Raw genomic sequence first — 21,025 nt, 5'->3', positions numbered from 1 at the left:
CATGGGAAATTACGCCATATCCTTTGGTGCAGCAGCATTTTTCCCCTGACCCAAACTCAGGTATATGTGAAACATTGCAGAACACTGTTGCAACAGTACAGAGCCCCCAATCATTTTTCTGTGTGTTCCCTGTACTCACTACTTTAGGATACTGATCTGGCATGTAGAGACACTTCAATTTTACATGGCAGGTCACTGGTCTGAACCCCCAAAGAACATGATTGTAGAGCATCTGTACTTGTTTTAATCACAGCAAAGCATTTGTGCAAAACTATCAGTTACCTCAAGGGAAAGAAATGTTTTCATAAACAACAATACACATTTTTTATCTGATTCACAGTCCATAGTATGGGAGAGAGTGTGGTCTGAAAATTAAAGTTCTAAGGAGTGATAATGGACTGGGGTTTTTGAATACTGACTTAGGTACATTTTTGAGTGAAAATGGCATAACCCATCAAAGAAGCAATGTATACACACGACAGCAAAATGGAAGAGCTGAAAGGGAATTGCGCACCTTGGTTGAAGCTGCTCATTCATTGATTTCAGGAATGCCCAAACATTTCTGGGCTGAAGCAGTTGACACGACAGCTTATGTACTAAATCAAACTGGTCCACGTCTTGTAGAAGGTAAAACTCCTTTTGAAGCTTTTTATGGCAGGGAATTATCGGTAGCAGATTTGAAAACATTTGTAGCTCATGTGTCTGTCCTTTTACCCAAAGAAAAAAGACTGCAACTGGACCCTAAAAGCAAGACAGGTTTATTTAAGGGTTATGATAACGATGTGTAGGGGTACAGAATATTTATACCTTCCACAAAGACAACGGAGGTGCATCAAGATGCAATTTTCTTGCCACCAGCAGTATATGAAAGGGAGAAGAAAACTGATGTTGATGGAAAAGAATCAGATGCTATATGTTGTGATGAAGAGAACATAGGTAAAGCTTCAGGTTCAGAGGAACAGAGAGAAGAATCGAGGACTGAGGTTGTGGAAGAAAATAAAAGTCAGCATAGAGAAGAATAAGAAATCAGTGAAGACTGTGAAAACAGAGATATTTCTTTTTAGGATCCAGAGGAAGATGTAGTTTTTGATGACAAGAAGATGTACAATCTTAGTCCCAGGAGGAAAATTCAACACCTGATTTACTTGGGGGATGATGAGTTGGGCCTGTTGAAAGCAGTGAATGATGAAGACCCCAGCACCTATGCTGAAGCAGTGTCTTGTAGTGAAGCTAAAAATTGGAAAGATGCTATAGCAAGAGAGCTGCAAGCCCAGGTGGAAGAAAACAACACATGGGATTATGTATGTAAGCCAAATGACTGTGATGATATTGACACAAAGTGGATTTTTTGGCAAAAAAAAGAGATGAAAAAGATAACATAGTTTGTTATAAAGCTTGCCTTGTTGTTCCAGCAAAGCTTGTCTAATTCAAATGTATACAGTTCAGTAGCAAAGCTAACTTCAGTGAGACATTTTCAGCAATTTTGTGATGATAATAACTTTCCCATCTATCAACTGGATGTTTGTTGTGAATTTCTCTATGGGGAAATAGTTGGAGACTTTTATATTAAATTAGCTACTGGATGTTACAGTAAAATGCATGGTAAAGTTTGTAAACCTAGAAAGACTCCGTATGGTTTAAAGGACTCGCCCAAAAACTGGATTGTTAAATTTCATACAGTAATAACTGCTTATGATTTGTAAGAAGTGATTTTGAATATTGCTTGTCTGTAAAGACAGAAAATAGGCATAAAGCATATATACTTGTTTACATTGATGATCTGCTGATAGCTTCAACTTCCCAGAGTGAAATTGACAATTTAAAGCTGTTAATGAGTTGTTGTTGTTGTTGTGGTCTTCAGTCCTGAGACTGGTTTAATGCAGCTCTCCATGCTACTCTATCCTGTGCAAGCTGCTTCATCTCCCAGTAACTACTGCAACCTAAATCCTTCTGAATCTGCTTAGTGTATTCATCTCTTGGTCTCCCTCTACGATTTTTACCCTCCACGCTGCCCTCCAATACTAAATTGGTGATCCCTTGATGCCTCAGAACATGTCCTACCAACCGATCCCTTCTACTAGTCAAATTGTGCCACAAATTTCTCTTCTCCCCAATCCTATTCAATACCTCCACATTAGTTATGTGATCTACCCATCTAATCTTCAGCATTCTTCTGTAGCACCACATTTCAAAAGCTTCTATTCTCTTCTTGTCCAAGCTATTTATCATCCATGTTTCACTTCCATACATGGCTACACTCCATACAAATACTTCCAGAAACGACTTCCTGACATTTAAATCTATACTCGACGTTAACAAATTTCTCTTCTTCAGAAATGCTTTCCTTGCCATTGCCAGTCTACATTTTATATCCTCTCTACTTCGACCATCATCAGTTATTTTGCTCCCCAAATAGCAAAACTCCTTTACTACATTAAGTGTCTCATTTCCTAATCTAATTCCCTCAGCATCACCCGACTTTATTCGACTACATTCCATTAACCTCGTTTTACTTTTGTTGATGTTCATCTTATATCCTCCTTTCAAGACACTGTCCATTCCGTTCAACTGCTCTTCCAAGTCCTTTGCTGTCTCTGACAGAATTACAATGTCATCGGCAAACCTCAATGTTTTTATTTCTTCTCCATGGATTTTAATACCTACTCCGAATTTTTCTTTTGTTTCCTTCACTGCTTGCTCAATATACAGATTGAATAACATCGGGGACAGGCTACAACCCTATCTCACTCCCTTCCCAACCACTGCTTCCCTTTCATGTCCTTCGACTCTTATAACTGCCATCTGGTTTCTGTACAAGTTGTAAATAGCCTTTCGATCCCTGTATTTTACCCCTGCCACCTTTACAATTTGAAAGAGAGTATTCCAGTCAACATTGTCAAAAGCTTTCTCTAAGTCTACAAATGCTAGAAATGTAGGTTTGCCTTTCCTTAATCTAGCTTCTAAGATAAGTCATAGGGTCAATATTGCCTCACGTGTTCCTATATTTCTATGTTAATGAGTGATAACTTTAAAATGAAAGATTTGGATATTATTAGGAACTATTTGGGAATGAATATTGTTCGAAATTTAAGGGAGTGACTATTACTGTTTGCCAAAGCATCTTACTCGAAAAAGTATTAAAAGTTTTTCAAATGATGAAAAATCCGGGATGGAATGTAACAATATTATGAAAAGGAAAGTTGCTACCCACAACATAGTGGAGACACTGAGTCACAAATAGGCACAACAAAAAGACTGTGACAAATAAGGCTTTCAGCCCATTAACCCTTCATAAAGAATAGATTCTCTCTCTCTCTCTCTCCCCCCCCCCCCCCCCTCTCTCTCTCTCTCTCTCTCTCCCCCCCTCTCTCTCTCTCTCTCTCTCTCTCTCTCTCTCTCTCTCTCTCTCTCTCTCTCACACACACACACACACACACACACACACACACAAGTAAACACAACTCACACACACATGACTGCAGTCTCAGGCAACTGTAGCTACACTGCCAGGTTGTAGTGTTTCATGGGCATTTATGAAGCAACCCACAGTGTCTCTGTCATCAACAGAATCTGAATTTGAAGCCTGTTGGCTCAGTAGTTTGTATCATAGTCTTTCTGGTAGTCAGAGAGCTGTTGTATGTTATGAAGACAATAATCCAGTAATGAGCCTCTGGAAGAACCTGCAGTTCCATCATAAACTATAACATATAGATGTGAAAATTTTATTTGTGAGAGAGGTTTTTACTAAGAATGTTACGTTAAAGCACATTAGCACAAATGACCAACAAGCTAATTTTCTGACAAAGCCACTAGGTAAAATAAAATTTGAAACATTTAGAGCCTTTTTAGGACTTACTTAGAGCTTGTAATTTGTTTTCTTTTAGCACTGATAATTAACACTGAGGGAGGGAGTTAATGATACCATGTTAATGTTATCTTAAAGAAGAAACACTGTTTTTATTTGATTTGTGTTATCTTCAATTTTTAGACAATTTAGCTTCTGCTGTTCATTCTGTGTGTGTATTGTTGTCTGCTACTAGTTGTAAGCTGTTACACATTACAATAAACGCTGCACAAACAGGCTTATTTTCATGCTTCATTTCCTGTGCCTGATCACAAAATGTCTGTATGGACCAGAGCTTCTTGGACCAATTATTCATTTAAATAATTTAGGAAAAAAGATGCTGGATTTGTAACTTCAGCAACATGCTGAAACAAATAAAATGAAACTATACTTGAACAATATTCTAGACACACAAATTCTCTGCTTTAATATAAGTAGGCCTAAGTGGGAAAGTGTGCTGCTCTATCTGATCTTCAGGATGTGAAGCCACCTGAGGAAATTCCTCTTTCCCCAGATGTGGCAATGACTAGATTTTTCACCATTTGCTGGAGCAGCTGGAGCCAGACCATATATATTTTGTTTCTTTTGCTGGTGGTTTATGTTTTCCAGGTTTTCATTTTAGTGTTGTTGCATGTCATCTTCATTGTACTTCAAACTAGATGCTTCTTCAAAATCTTGACCCAGAGGAACTTTACCACGAGTTTCCAGCATTTCTCTTTGTAGTTAGGTGCCAAGTAGAATCAAGTGTATCATCATCAGCATCGCTTAAATCATCTATATATGATGGGTCTAAGAAATCATCAATTACAGACTCATTCACAGGTGCTGAAATAGCACCAATAATTTAATTTTATTGTTTGATTAATAACAACTGTTAAGACAGAGTGATATCAAAGTAATGACAAAACAATATCACAGTATCGTATGAAGGCAACTGGCTGTCAGACATGATAGACAGAGATGTTGAAACCAGTATAGATATCAAAAATTTGTCAACATGCTGTTGTCTTAAAAATATGACTTTTGGCCCAATACACATAGTTGTGTATGCCCTAATGTTTCAATTTATATTTCTGTTAATTTTCAAATAAACCAGTAATTCACGAGATATTTATATAGGATGGTCTACTTCAAGTAGATTTATGCCATGAAAAAGATCTAAACCAAACTTATATTATGACAATAGAGACAAACAGTTGAAGGTGCACTTCCTGGATGAGTGCAACTCTAACTACAAGTTTGCCGACTGCTGGCGCCATTCCGTGATGGGTCATGGAACTAAAAGGCATTGTACATCTCAAAACCCTCCATCCACAATTGTGCAGTGTTGGTCTATATTTCCTATAGTTAATCACAAGGAAATAAATGAGGGAAGACTACAAATGCACAATTGTGCGTGCAGGGTCTGAAAGGGATATAAGTTTAGCACCTAACTATGCTGACACTTTTGTAATATTTCATGAGTTAAATGCAGATGTCATTGAGGCTTTTGTTAATCTTGCTATACAACATTGTTTAACCACTGGAGGAAGTGATGCACATTATAGATGCTCAAAGTTGAAGTGGCGTAACTTTTAATTGGCTAGACCCCACCAGAACGTATGTGTAAGATTTTCATTTTTGTTACTATTTTGGTTAATGTTTCAAAAAGTTAAAGTTGGTGTGCAAATTGACTTACATAAAGGTATTGAATCATTATTAATCATACTGAATAGCCTAACTAAAGATCATGTTAACTTTCTCAACTCAGTGACTTTGCAGACTCCTAACATCTACATCTAAAAATAACATGAATACCCTGCAAAACACACTTAAGTGCCTGGAAGAGGGTTCATCAAGCCACCTTCACAAATTCCCTATAATCCCACTCTCAAGCAGCTTGCAGAAAAAGCGAGCACTCTATATTTTTTTGTGCGAGCTCCGATTTCTCTTATTTTGTTATGATGATCATTTCTCCCTATGCAGGTCAGCGCCAACAAAATATTTTCATATTCAGAAGAAAAAAAATCTGGTGATTGAAATTTCGTTAGAAGATCCCACCACAGTGAGAGACACCTTTGTTTTAATGATGTCCACACCAAATCCTGTACCATGTCCGTGACACTCCCTCTTCTATTTCTCGATAACACAAAAAGTGTTGCTCTTCTTTGAATTTTCTTGATGTACTCCATTAATCCTGTCTGGTAGGATCCCATACTGTGCAGCAGTACTGCAAAAGAAGTAACAAGCATAGTGTAGGCAGGCTCTTTAGTAGATCTGTTGTATTTTCCAAGTGTTCTGCCAGTAAATAACAGTCTTTGGTTTGCATTCCCCACAACATTTTCTACATGTTCTTTCCAATTTAAGTGGTGTGTAATTTTAATTCTGAGGTATTTAGTTGAATTTTCAGCCTTTAAATTTGTTTGATTTATCATGTAACTGAAATTTATAGAATTCCTTTTAGCACTCATGTGGATGACCTCACTCTTTTCATTATTAAGGGTCAGTTGTCAATCTTCACGACATACATATATCTTTTCTAATTCATTTTGAAATTTGTTTTGATCTTCTGATGACATCACTACTACATGATAAATGGCAGCATCATTTGCAAACAACTTAAGACAGCTGCTCAGATTGTCTCCTAAATCATTTATATAGATAATAAACAGCAGAGGTTCCATAACACTACCTTCACGAACACCATAAATCACTTCTGTTTTACTCAATGACTTTCTGTCAATTACTAGAACTGTGACCTCTCTGGCAGGAAATCATGACTCCAGTCACATAACTGAGGTGATATCCCATAAGCGCACAATTTGATTATAAGCCGCTTGTGAAGTACAGTGTCAAAAGCCTTCTGGAAATCCAGAAATATGGAATCAATTTGAAATCCCTTGTCGATAACACTCAACACTTTGTGTGAGTAAAGAGCTAGTTGTGTTTCATAAGAAAAATGTTTTCTAAATCCTTGTTGATTATGTATCAACATACCATTCTCTTTGAGGTAAGTCATAATTTTTTAAACACAATATATGTCCAAAATCCTGCTGCATATCGATTAATGATATGGGCTTGTAATTTATTGAATTACTCCTATTTCCTTCCTTGAATATTGGTGTGACCTGTTCAACTTTCCAGTCTTTGGGTACAGATCTTTGATCAAGCAAGCAGTTGTATATGATTAAGTATGGAGCTATTGCATTAGCATACTCTGAAATGAACCTAATTGGTATGCAGTCTGGAGCAGAAGACTTGCTTTTATTAAGTAATTTATGTTGCTTCACTACTCTGAGGTTATCAACTTCTAGGTTAGACATGTTGGTAGCTGTTCTTGATTCGAATTCTGTATTACTTACTTTGTCTTCTTTGGTGAAGGACTTTTGGAAGGTTGTCTTCAGTAACTCTGATTTAGCAGCATTGTCATCAATAGTATTTCCATTGCTGTCACACAGAGAAGGCACTGATTGTATTTTACCGTTAGCATACTTTACATATGAGCAGAATCTTTTTGAATTTTCTGCCAGGTTTTGAGACAAAGTTTAACTGTGGAAACTATTATAAGCTTCTCACATTGAAGTCCTCACTAAATAGTCCATAAAGGATTGCCAATCTTGAGATTTTGTGTTTGTTTAAATTTGGCATGCATGCTTTTTTCATTATTTCTGCAACTGTGTTGTGACCTATTTTGTGTACCAAGGGGGATCAGCTCCGTCATTTGTTAGTTTATTTTGTATAAATCTGTCAATTGTTGTTGATACTATTTCTTTGACTTTCAAGTCACATCTGGTCTATACTTACATTGTTGATTTGGAAGGAGTGGAGAGTGACTCACAGGAAGGCGTAAAGAAAATTTTTATCTGCTTCTTTGAATAGGTATAGTCTTTGTTTATTTTTGGCACATTTGGGATTTACAGTATTCAGTCTCACTATGACAACCCTGTGCTCACTAATCCCTGTATACATTTTGATGCTCATTATTAGCTCAGGATTATTTTTAGTTAAGAGATCAAGTTTGTTTTGACAACCGCTTACTATTCAAGTGGGCTCATGAGCTAACTGCTCAAAATAATTTTCAGAGAATGTGTTTAGCATCATTTCAGGTGATGATTTTTGCATGCCTCTGTATTTTAACATGTATTTTTGCCAACATATCAAGGGTGAGTCACCACCAGCTACAACTGTATGAGTGGGGGCACATATTTGAAATTAAACTCAAGTTTTCTTTGAACCTTTCATCAGTTGTATCATCTGAGTTGGGAGGTCGGTAAAAGCATCCAATTATTATTTCATTCCAGTTGCCAAGAATTATCTCTACCAATGCTACCTTACAGGAACATCTACTTATATTTTGCCACAAGATAAACTTCTTCTAACAGCAACAAACATGCCACCAACAATTGTGTTTAGCCTATCCTTTCTGAACACCATTAGGTCCTAAGCAAAAATTTCAGCTGAACTTATCTCTGGCTTTAGCCAGCTTTCAGTGCCTATAATGATTTGAGCATCAGTGCTTTCTATTAGTGCTTGGAGCTCTAGTAATTTCCCAACAGAAGCTGAAATAGAGGTGACTGTCAATGATGTACAGTTCTTTGATTCAGATCATGGAAGTAATGCTGAATAAATCAATTTATCACCAGTGAGCATGATTCAGAGTCTGAGCCATCCTCAGATAGACTTATTCAAGACAATGAAGATGAAAATCACACTACAACAAGCTATTACACTGGTGAAAATCATAACTGGAAATGGTCCAAAATGTGTAAACAATGCATGCAAAATTGAGCTGAAAATATAATTGAAAACAGCCAGTACTGAAAGGTGTTGCAAAGAATATTGAGCTGGATATATATCATGAACCTGGGATTTACTTGTTTCTGAGCCCATTGTGAATATTGTTTTGTTTTATATACACATGGCAAAATAAGAACAAGTAGAGAGATGTTCAAAGAATCATGCCCATTATAAATGAAAGATTTAGATTTGATTGAACTAAAAGCTTTTGTTGGGTTGTTATATTTATCATGATGTATGAAATTAGGATGTGATTGGATACTATTGGCAGGGACATGAGTGTGACAAGGTTTTTATTAATTCTATTTGGTCTCTGATTTGATGATCACTCCACCCGAGGAGAGAGAAAATTTTACGATAAACTACCAGCTTTGGGTGAAATATGAAATCTGTTTCTAAGTGCAAGTCTTACAATGCACCAGGTGAAAACATCATTATTGATGAAATGTTGGTTCCATTTCATGTGCAATGCAGTTTCAAAATGTATTTGCCTAAAAAGCCTGGACAATATGGCATAAAAATATTGTGCATGTGTGACTCTCATATTTATGTTTTGTGTAATACTTTTGTATGCACAGGTAATGAACATCACCAATGATGTACTGAAACTTGTATTACTCTCACCCAAGACTCAAATTGGAATGTTTTGGTTGATAATTAGTTTACATCTGTGGAATAATGTGAAAAACTGACAGAAAATGGCCTTCATGTGTTCAGTACTTTAAAAATTGTTATAAAATGTGTTAATGGAGGACAAATTTATTTGTTATAATTTCATTTTTAAAGCTAAGTGATTTATCTTCTTTGGTTGTCATAAATCTTTGCTGTGTGCATTTGCTTTGCAGCCGAATATCTTTATGTTTGTGTTGTATGTATCTGATCATCCCAAATGAGGTGCGTGTAGTAGTGTATCAAATAAAATCCAAGTTCATCATGTTCAATGTATTATTTATTAACTCAGTAATAATCAGTTTCGGCGGGTTGTGGACCAAGGAATGCAAGACAAACAATATTTTGTGAAAGTCAGTATCGGATGTTAAATAGTAATTCAAATATGATTGTGCCATGTGAGGTTAGTATTTCAGCCATGTGTGAAGAGAAAAATAACTTAACCTCATGATGGAAAGTGAGATAATCTGCATAAATAAAGTCAGAGATGTCAAAAATTGGTCTGCGTGAAAGTTTCAAGTATGCACAGTTTTGAAATCACATTATTCACCGAGCGAGGTGGCGCAGTGGTTAGCACACTGGACTCGCATTCGGGAGGACGACGGTTCAATCCCGCGTCCGGCCAACCTGATTTAGGTTTTCCGTGATTTCCCTAAATCGCTCCAGGCAAATGCCGGGATGGTTCCTCTGAAAGGGCACGGCCGACTTCCTTCCCTGTCCTTCCCTAATCCGATGAGACCGATGACCTCGCTGTTTGGTCTCTTTCCCCAAATCCAACCAATCCAACCAATCACATTATTCTTGGATTGTTGTCAATGGTTTGCACACTCTACCTGAAGAAACATCCAAAAACAATGCATACTGCAAGTTGGTTGCAACGTGAAGATGTGTGACACAACAGCTCACTGACTTAAGCCACATCAGTTGAAGAAAGAACTATGCAGCATTTTAGGAACTGCAACATGTCAGAAGAAATGTGGGCCAAGCTAGAGTCTATTTACGAGCAAAAGTCTGGAATCATTGTTTACCTGTTACTGCAACAATGGTATAATTTGCGCAAAAGAAACCAACTGATGACATAATGACAATATTGCCAGGATTGAAGATCTTGGAAAATTTGGAAATTTGTGGTAAGTTTCTGTGGACCAAACTGCTGAGGTCATCAATCCGTAGGCTTACACCGATGACTGAGGGAGGACTAGAACCTTCAAAGGAGGGGGGGGGGGGGGGGGGGAGGTCACACGAACTATGACAAGTGCCTCAGACCATGCAGCTGCCCCACGTGGCTGAAGACCTTGCATATAGCTTGCAGTTTCTGGGTGTGTCAAATACCTGAGCAGATGGTGGTTACAAAAGTTTTGATGACTCTGCCAGTAACATACAAATATTTTATCAGCACGTGGGAATCTGTTCAGGCAAGTGAACAAACACTAAGCAAACCATTATTTGATGTGCCAGTGAAGGATGTAGAATGAATGTTACTGATAAAGGTGAAAGTTCAGCACATGCAGCAAGTGACAGCTATCAAAAAAATTTTGGTAAAAAATACACACATCAAAAAAAGTTTTGCATCACCTCGGTTCTGAGAGTTCAGGAACCCGTACAGAAAATTGGAATAGAGAACAACATAAACATCATTTCTGCCCTTTTTATTGCTCATGAAAACCACACATTGCATGTTGTACCACCATATAATGAGACTTTCAGAGCTGGCGGTCCAGATTGCTGTATGCACCAGTATCTCTAATACCCAGTAGCACATCCTCTTGCACTGATGCATGCCTGTATTTGTTATCGCATACTATCCAAAAGTTCATCAAGGCACTGTTGGTCCAGATTGTCCCACTCCTCAATGGCAATTCAGCATAGATCCCTTAGAGTCGTTGGTGGGTCACATCATCCATAAACAGCCCTTTTCAATGTATTGCAGGCATGTCCAAAAGGGTTCATGTCTGGAGAACATGCTGGCCACTCTAGTCGAGCGATGTCATTATTCTGAAGGAAGTCATTCACAAGGTGTGTATGATGGAGGCATGAATTGTCAGCCATGAAGACGAATGCCTTGCCAATATGCTGCTGATATGGTTGCACTATCAATCAGAGGATGGCATTCATGTATTGTACAGCCATTACGGAGCCTTCCATGACGACCAGCAGCATACGTTGGCCCCACATAATGCTACCCCAAAGCAGCAGGGAACCTCCACCTTGTTGCACTTGCTGGACAGTGTGTCTAAGGTGTTCAGCCTGACCGGGTGCCTCCAAACACATCTCCGATGATTGTCTGGTTGAAGGCATATGCGACACTCATTAGTGAAGAGAACATGATGCCAATCCTGAATGGTCCATTTGGCATGTTGTTGGGCCCATCTGTATCATGCTGCATGGTGTCGTGGTAGCAAAGATGGACTTCGCCATGGACATCAGTAGTGAAGTTGCGCATCATGCAGCCTACTGCATACAGTTTAAGTTATAACAAAATGTCCTGTGGCTGCCCAAAAGCATTATTCAACATGGTGGCATTGCTGTCAGGGTTCCCCTGAGCCATTATTCATAGGTAGCACTCATCCACTGCAGTAGTAACCCTTGGGTGGCCTTAGCAAGGCATGTCATCAACAGTTCCTGTCTCTCTGTATCTCCTTCATGTACGAACAACATCACTTTAGTTCACTCCAAGATGCCTGGACACTCACCTTGTTTAGAGCCCTTCCTGGCACAAAGTAACAATGGGGATGCAATCGAACTGTGGTATTGACCATCTAGGCATGGTTGAACTACAGGCAACATGAGCCATGTACCTCCTTCCTGGTGGAATGACTGGAACTGATCGGCTGTCAGACCCCCTCCATCTAATAGGTGCTGCTCGTGCATGGTTGTTTACATCTATGGGCAGGTTTAGTGACATCTCTGAACAATCAAAGGGACTACATCTGTGATACAATATCCACAAAGTCTACATTCAGGAGTTCTGGGAACTGGGATGATGCCAAACTTTTTTTGATGTGTGTAGAAGCATTTTGCAACATCAGGCAGTTGTCATTATTGTCATAAGCCAGGTCACTGGATATGTGACTGCAGAAAGCAAAAATCAGAACTGCAAACCAGTCTTTAACCACAAGAGAAGTGCTCATTGGAGAAGCAATATTTAGTACAAGGGTGTCAGATGCAACTGGAGATGCATGGTGTATGACTCCAGGAGCAACAACTGATCACATGTACAGTCAGTGTTCTTGGTTCGTCATCTATGTAGAAATTCCAGAAGCAAGGACTGATCATATCAGTGATGGAAAATACATTCCTCCTATTGGATCTGGGGACATTAATGTTCTGGCCTACACTGCAAAGGAATGGAAAGAAAAGCACATCAACAAGGTCTTGTATGTTCCGGGGTTAACCAACAATCTTTGGGTGCAGCCCTCAATTAAGGTATAACACAGCAGTCTCACAATAAAATGTGTAAATTTTTAACAGATGGAAGTTTTGTTGCTGTGGGCAGAGATATGACAAACAGTTTACAATGAAGTCTAAGGTTGTGTCTAATAGTGAGTGTTGTGCAAATGTTGCTGCTTGTGACTTCCTTTCTGTGTGGCACAAGAGGATGGCACATCAGAATGTCATACATGTTAAACAAGTTTTGTCAAATGACAAAATAAATTTCCATCAGAAGTTTTAGTGTGAAGACTGTGTTGTTGGGAATATGTGTAAACGGCCATTTACATCCAGTGATACTGAGCCAAAACAAATAGGTGAGCATATACATACAGGTTTGTGTGATAAAATGCAAGAAGACTCTATGGCTGGTGCAAAATACACTCCTGGAAATTGAAATAAGAACACCGTGAATTCATTGTCCCAGGAAGGGGAAACTTTATTGACACATTCCTGGGGTCAGATACATCACATGATCACACTGACAGAACCACAGGCACATAGACAAAGGCAACAGAGCATGCACATTGTCGGCACTAGTACAGTGTATATCCACCTTTCGCAGCAATGCAGGCTGCTATTCTCCCATGGAGACGATCGTAGAGATGCTGGATGTAGTCCTGTGGAACGGCTTGCCATGCCATTTCCACCTGGCGCCTCAGTTGGACCAGCGTTCGTGCTGGACGTGCAGACCGCGTGAGACGACGCTTCATCCAGTCCCAAACATGCTCAATGGGGGACAGATCCGGAGATCTTGCTGGCCAGGGTAGTTGACTTACACCTTCTAGAGCATGTTGGGTGGCACGGGATACATGCGGACGTGCATTGTCCTGTTGGAACAGCAAGTTCCCTTGCCGGTCTAGGAATGGTAGAACGATGGGTTCGATGACGGTTTGGATGTACCGTGCACTATTCAGTGTCCCCTCGACGATCACCAGTGGTGTACAGCCAGTGTAGGAGATCGCTCCCCACACCATGATGCCGGGTGTTGGCCATGTGTGCCTCGGTCGTATGCAGTCCTGATTGTGGTGCTCACCTGCACGGCGCCAAACACGCATACGACCATCATTGGCACCAAGGCAGAAGCGACTCTCATCGCTGAAGACGACACGTCTCCATTCGTCCCTCCATTCACGCCTGTCGCGACACCACTGGAGGCGGGCTGCACGATGTTGGGGCGTGAGCGTAAGATGGCCTAACGGTGTGCGGGACCGTAGCCCAGCTTCATGGAGACGGTTGCGAATGGTCCTCGCCCATACCCCAGGAGCAACAGTGTCCCTAATTTGCTGGGAAGTGGCGTTGCGGTCCCCTACGGCACTGCGTAGGATCCTACGGTCTTGGCGTGCATCCGTGCATCGCTGCGGTCCGGTCCCAGGTCGACGGGCACGTGCACCTTCCGCCGACCACTGGCGACAACATCGATGTACTGTGGAGACCTCACGCCCCACGTGTTGAGCAATTCGGCGGTACGTCCACCCGGCCTCCCGCATGCCCACTATACGCCCTCGCTCAAAGTCCGTCAACTGCACATACGATTCACGTCCACGCTGTCGCGGCAAGCTACCAGTGTTAAAGACTGCGATGGAGCTCCGTATGCCACGGCAAACTGGCTGACACTGACGGCGGCGGAGCACAAATGCTGCGCAGCTAGTGCCATTCGACGGCCAACACCGCGGTTCCTGGTGTGTCCGCTGTGCCGTGCGTGTGATCATTGCTTGTACAGCCCTCTCGCAGTGTCCGGAGCAAGTATGGTGGGTCTGACACACCGGTGTCAATGTGTTCTGTTTTCCATTTCCAGGAGTGTATATCTGGAGAATGGTGTACTTCACCAAGACTAAATCAGACACAGCCGAATGTTTGAAAAATTTCTTTAAAGTGAGTGAGAAACAGTTGTGCAGAGGCATAAAGACATTGAGAGAAGATAATGGGTTAGAGTTTTACAATCAAGACTAACCAGTTTTGTAATCAACACTAACCAGTATGGCATTTTGGATCAGAAAACAATGCCATACCATCCACAACAAAATGGAATCATTGAAAGGGAAAATACAACTGTTGTCAAGATAGCCAGGACTTGCATGCATGCAAGTGGATTGTCAACAGAAACATGGGCAGAAATTGTGAATTATGCAGTATTCACACTCAACTGAATCAGAACAAGTAATGAAAGTTGAGTTGTGCTATGTGAACTGTGGCTATGGAAGAAACCAAGCTTAAAAATCCTTAAAACTTTTGGTGAAGAAATTTATCTCCGTGTACCTAAAGAAAAGATTCAAAAATGGGATGTAAAGCTGAAAAGGGATATTTTATTAGTTATAACCAAAACACAAAATGCTTTCATTTGTGGTTTCCAGACCAGTGACAAATAAGACTCCTCAGAGATGTTACTTTTACAGGAAAACTGTTCAAAGACAACTACAGCACACATGAAACATCACCACTAAGAGCAGTGGACTTTTTTATACCCAAAAATAACCTATCATCTGTAGAAGATAGCTGTCAGTATGTTCCTGTAATGCAGGGTACTGCAGAAGTCTATGAAGAGAGAGACAATGATGTACATTCTGATGATACCTATCAATAGGAAGCAGCAGCTGAGGAATCTGTTCAGTCTGATAGGAAATATAAGATAAGAGATCACAGATCATTAAGATTGCCAGATTCTCAGAATCATTCATTCGTTTTAGATACTGTTAAACCAAAAATATATGCCAAATCAGGTACATGTGATGAGGCAGAAGAATGGAAAGATGCAATGAATGATGAATTTAAGACCTTGGAAGTTGTAATCTTACCCTCCCTTGTATCACCATCTGGTTTTAATTCTTTTCATGATAATTGATTTGTTTCATAAGCTTCGAGAGGAGTAAGATGTACAAACAAACTTTGTTACTTATCTTCTTTTCTCATAGTTGGCTGAAATTCATCACATCTAGGGATAGATTCTTGGGGCTGAAATTTTTTAACTTTGTAGGTTCTAGATGATATGAAATCACAGGACACTCTCACCTTAACACTAAACAGGTTCTCGGCTAACAAACTACTATGAAATCCAGAGAAAACTCAGCATCTGCAGTTGGGACTGGCTAAGGAGGTAGAACCAAAATCTGTAAAACTGTCTGGAAAACACATTGTTTCCAAACTTAACTGGCAACCCCATATCAACCAGGCCTGCAAAAAGTTATTGAGGGTGTCCTGTCTCATCTGGAAACTGTCTGATCTAGTGATTACCAAATATCTCAGAACAGCTTACTTTGAATTTTTTCAGTCTCATATATCTTACTGGTTGTTACTATGGGTCCATTCATGTCATGTCAGTGATGTACTATTGATGCAAAAAAAAGGTACTATGAATAATGTGCAAGGTTGGTCCATGGGAACTCTGCTGCCCCTTATTCATCAAAATGGAAATAATGACAGTGATAAATCTTTATATTTATGCATCACTGATATATGCTAAAAAGAACAGAACAAAATTTAACACCAGAGAGAACATACACTTACATGACACCAGGAACTGAGTATTGACATTCCTAGACATAGGCTAACAAAAACAGGCAACTCTCACAAAGTGAACTGTTTGAAATTATTTAACGAATTACCACATACTGCACTTACTACACCTTTCAATAATTTTAAAAGTAAACTGCACAAATGGTTAATAGACAATCCATACTACAGTCTTACAGAATTCTTGGATACTTGTAACATAGAAATTGAGTTTTAAATCTGTCATTGCAATATTGTACAACTGATTAATGTAGCATAAATAATTTGTACTTGTAGTGTAAACACTAACTAATGTAGTAACTTCTTATGTATCTTGATATAATTGTAATGCCTATTTCATTGCATGTGGTCAATGGCAAATAAAGAATCAGAATCAGAATTCTGATAAATATTAAGTAAGCTGTTGTGTAATTTCTGTTTGCACCTTTTTTTACTATGTCACTATCTTCTATATCACACTGTCTTTACAATTTTCACTTTCAGAAAACCAAAAATTACATTGTTATTGGCAAAATTAAAAACACATCTGATTCCATTAGAGACATGCCCACTACTACTACATTCCAAAGAGTTTAGAAAACAAAACAAAAAAATTACAAACTTTCTAGACAATAGAAGAATCTTCACCAAGTTATATTATTATTTTATAAATAAGTCCAGAAATAAATTTAATAAATATCATCAGATTGTGCAATTAATAACAGGAATTTTAAGTATGCCAGATATTTCATAATTTCAAATTTTTCCAAAAGAAAAGTAATTTTAACTGTATATACAGAATTAATACATATTGATTGTAATAATGTAATTTCTTTTTATACATTTTAGTCTGAAATATAATACATCATATACAAAATCATATGAAATTCTGTTAGTGAAACAGCTGAGATAATTTTAAACTATGCAAGATTCAAAAATATTTTGGCATTGATTATTTCTATTAAAGAAAGGTAATGTTAGAGGATGGTGTCCCACTACAGTATCCCCCTCACAAAATTTGGAAACAGTGTGTTTACAATATTTTGTGACAGACTATAAGATTTGGCAAACGACGTACAAAAAGATGCCAAAAGATGGATCACAGATGTATAGAAGTATCTAATACGTATCATATTACAGAAAACATAAGAAAAGTATCTACTGTACATGTTTGTAATGTATACATATATCAGGATATGGCATTCAGGTTTTCAGATCTCTGGAGCATGCTGTCACAAGACAAATAATACAAAGTCAAAACTACAATACTGCAACACTAAACTATAGAAATAAATATACAGACAATGTAAATTACAAAAATTACAAATTGTAAGTTTACATCCATAAAATCAAACCTTCAAAGTCTTCAAAAGAGAAGAGAAAAAAGATTCAGAACCTAAGTGTACGACAAGTGAGCTGACTCAAAAAACTGATGACAACGGGTACAGACCAAAAGAATATACTTAATCATGAGTAGGAATATAGTACAAAAGCAATCAGTACCATAAACTAGAGTATTTGAAGATATGCTGCCTCATGAAAGATCAAAATAAAGAAAAAATATTAGTGCCTAGCTTACGATGTGGGGACTGACCCATGAATCCAAACCACACCAGTTGCAAACCAGCAAAATATGTTTCAACACAACAAAATGAATAAAACTCATAATCATATCAATAATTTCAATTATATGCAAAGAGTAATTGTAAGAAGCATCTAGCCGCAATCAATGGTCACACACACACACACACACACACACACACACACACACACACACAGAGAGAGAGAGAGAGAGAGAGAGAGAGAGAGAGAGAGAGAGAGAGTCACAATGACCAGGTGTACCCAAAACATAGTTAAGCATGAACCTGCCCACAACTCAAGTTCCAGTCATACACAATATTGCAATACTCAGGATAAAAACAGGTAAACAGAGTCATAAATAGTTTTGAATGATGACATAATCAAGTAGCTTGAGAACGAAAACCAGTGTATGAAAGCAGACATGTATAATCTTGTTATATTGTCTATACTAGTAAATGTCTTCCATACTATTTGCCAATTGTCCATACAAACTGAGCTATGTATGTAAAGGCCTAGAAGATTCATCTACAATTGATAAAAAAAAAAAAAAAAAAAAAAAAAAAAAAAAAAAAAAAAAAACGGATTTTAAAACAAAGATGATGTGACTTACCATACTAAAGTGCTGGCAGGTCGATAGAAACACAAACAGACACATACATACACACAAAATTTGTGTGTATATATGTGTCTGTCTGTGTTTCTATCGACCTGCCAGTGCTTTCGTATGGTAAGTCACATCATCTTTGTTTTTAAATATATTTTTCCCACGTGGAATGTTTCCCTCTATTATATTGATATCAAAACTGATTTTAAGTTACATAACGTGTTGGGAAGTCAATCCCCCTACTGGAAAAAACATAAACAATTTTCACATCTCAGTCACAACACTGATGTATTGATAGATGCTTGAGTATGTTACCCAGCACCTCTGATCTCTTTACATGTTGACTAGTCCAGCAGGGCACAGCTATAGACAGTGTGGGGAGTGGATCTGCCCACATCATTCAGTTTCCTCCCTAGAGTTCTCATTACATGCTCCAACAGCTAGGTAACTTCCTGTCTAGCATTCACAACAAATCCTGAAACATTGTTTTGTGTACTAAATATGCTATTCAATACATTTTTCACATTGCACAAGACATGCTCTCCCTATTCATTTTCCAAAGTCAATTATTTAGGGTTTGCATCAGGTGCGATTAAAAAGTGTTCACATATGAAACATTAATAATCAGAGTTACACGCAATGAAAAAAAAAGAATTAACAAGTTGATATACATAAATATACTAAGATACTATCCCTAATTTTTACAGTAAAAATTATGAACATTGTCCCATTTCAAAATTGTAAAAGTATCTACTAGTCTCATGGCATATATGTATCAAATTCTAAAGCATAAATCTATTACAAAACAATTATATACCATGGAGTATCATAGATTTTAACTCAGTCAATAGGTAAGATAAAACTTTAGGAATCACATCAACCCACATACTAAATTCATGACAAACAAATCTCAATTATATAGTCTTAAAAAATCTACAAATAGATTTAAACTCAGTCAATAGATAAGACAGAACTCTATAAATCACATCAACTTACATTAAATTCATGATACTGGAAAAAAAAATTAGATACTTATGGGTCATGTCTATAAGCTTTCAGTTCAGTGATATTGCATAGTCCAAACAACTTCTTAGATTTAGAGTATACAAGGCTGCATGCATTAGGATGTGGATTTTCAAGAATTTTGAATGGTCCAATACAAATACTGAAAAAATTATTTATCTCAGATTTCAACACTCTAGATTTCTCTTTGGCTTTCACCAATATTTTTTCCTACCTCAAACTTAGAAAATCTGCCTTTACCATCATGCCTCTGCTTTCTCCTATCCCCCTGTTTTTTCATCATTTTCCTAACACACTCTTCTCTATCTTGTGGTGACAGAATTTTACATGGCGGAAACTGAACATTTTCAGAAACAGGGTTAGCTGGTCTGCGATTAAACATGATTTCAAATGATGAAAAACCTGTTGAAGAATGTTGTAAGCTGTTCATAATATCCTCAGAATCACTGACATGATCTATCGAATTGGTGTAATTCTTACTACAATAAGTTTTACGCAGCCTTCCAATCTCTCTCATATATCTTTCTGCAGGGTTACTTGAAGGATAGTACAACAAGGTTAGAATATGCCTTATTTTTGTGTGATCAACAAAATCTTTCCAAACTTGTGATGTAAACTGAGAACCATTACCAGATAAAATTGTTTTAGGAATAACCACATGATGAAAATATGTGTTTCCAAACATGGAGATGATTTCCTTACTGATAGCTTTCTTAAGAGGAAACAGCTTTATGAACTTAAAAAATACATCAACCACCACAAAAACTCCATCCTTAGCCTTAGACAAGGGTCCAAAAACATGCACAGACATTAGATCTAGGTTACTATTAGGCCTTATGTTTTGCATTTGGCCTCTACTTGTTTGGTTACTTAGCATCATTCTTTGACACCTGTCACAGCTGGCAATCTTCTTCTTGACTCTGATACCTATGTTGTAAAAACAGATGGTTTCCTGAATCTTTTGTGTACATATGTTTAATCCACAATGACGAAAACTCTCATGTGTATAAGTAATTAAAGTTTCAATATACTGTTCCAGCCAACATAGTTTCCAATCCCCTGAGTCAGTCTCCTGAATAAAATACCCTTGTGTACCTTATATTAATGTTCTGTCTTTTCTCCTTTCTTACCCAACGTGTTCTTAACCAATCTCCTATTTTGATCATGATTTTGATACCTGCAGATGTCTTTGCAAATTTTCAAGATCTCTTTTCCCTCTTTGACACTTCTCAAGTACATAGTTTTAAACTCTTCCTCTCCTTCTCCAAAGCTGTTAGATGATTCACTCCCTAAAGGTAGTGTAGATGAAACATCATCTTCTACATTGTCTGTGCCCTTAATGTATGTGACTTCGTAATTGAACTGGTGTAAAAACAAGGCCCAATGAGTAATTCTGTTCTGGTACATCTTACATGCCTGAAGGTAACATAATGTTTGGTGATCAGTGTAGATGATGACTTGTGATCTAGTAAATAACTTTTGAATTTGTTGAACGCCCAATTTGCAGCTGAAGGTTCTTTCTCAGTTACAGTGTATGTCTTTTCATGTTTCTGCAATATTCTACTAACAAATGCAAGTGATCTATGTTCAATAACACCATCAACTTAAAC

At 38.1% G+C, this 21,025-nt stretch overlaps 1 protein-coding gene across 1 annotated transcript in view; it reads left to right on the top strand.

Moving 5' to 3' along the window:
* Window positions 1–21,025, top strand: part of LOC126455955 (synaptic vesicle glycoprotein 2C-like) — a 124,962-nt gene that overhangs the window by 7,792 nt on the left and 96,145 nt on the right. Inside the window, exons 2-3 of the mRNA XM_050091712.1 lie at window positions 789–983; window positions 1,065–1,305. Of these exons, the coding sequence (XP_049947669.1) occupies window positions 789–983; window positions 1,065–1,305 (436 nt within the window). The remainder of the gene's footprint in view (window positions 1–788; window positions 984–1,064; window positions 1,306–21,025) is intronic.

The sequence above is a fragment of the Schistocerca serialis genome, chromosome 2 (assembly GCF_023864345.2).
Source record: "Schistocerca serialis cubense isolate TAMUIC-IGC-003099 chromosome 2, iqSchSeri2.2, whole genome shotgun sequence".
In the NCBI taxonomy this organism is placed as follows: Eukaryota; Metazoa; Arthropoda; class Insecta; order Orthoptera; family Acrididae; genus Schistocerca; species Schistocerca serialis.
The sequence above is the reverse complement of the archived record's forward strand: the minus strand, read 5'-3'. Positions and strand labels throughout refer to the sequence as shown.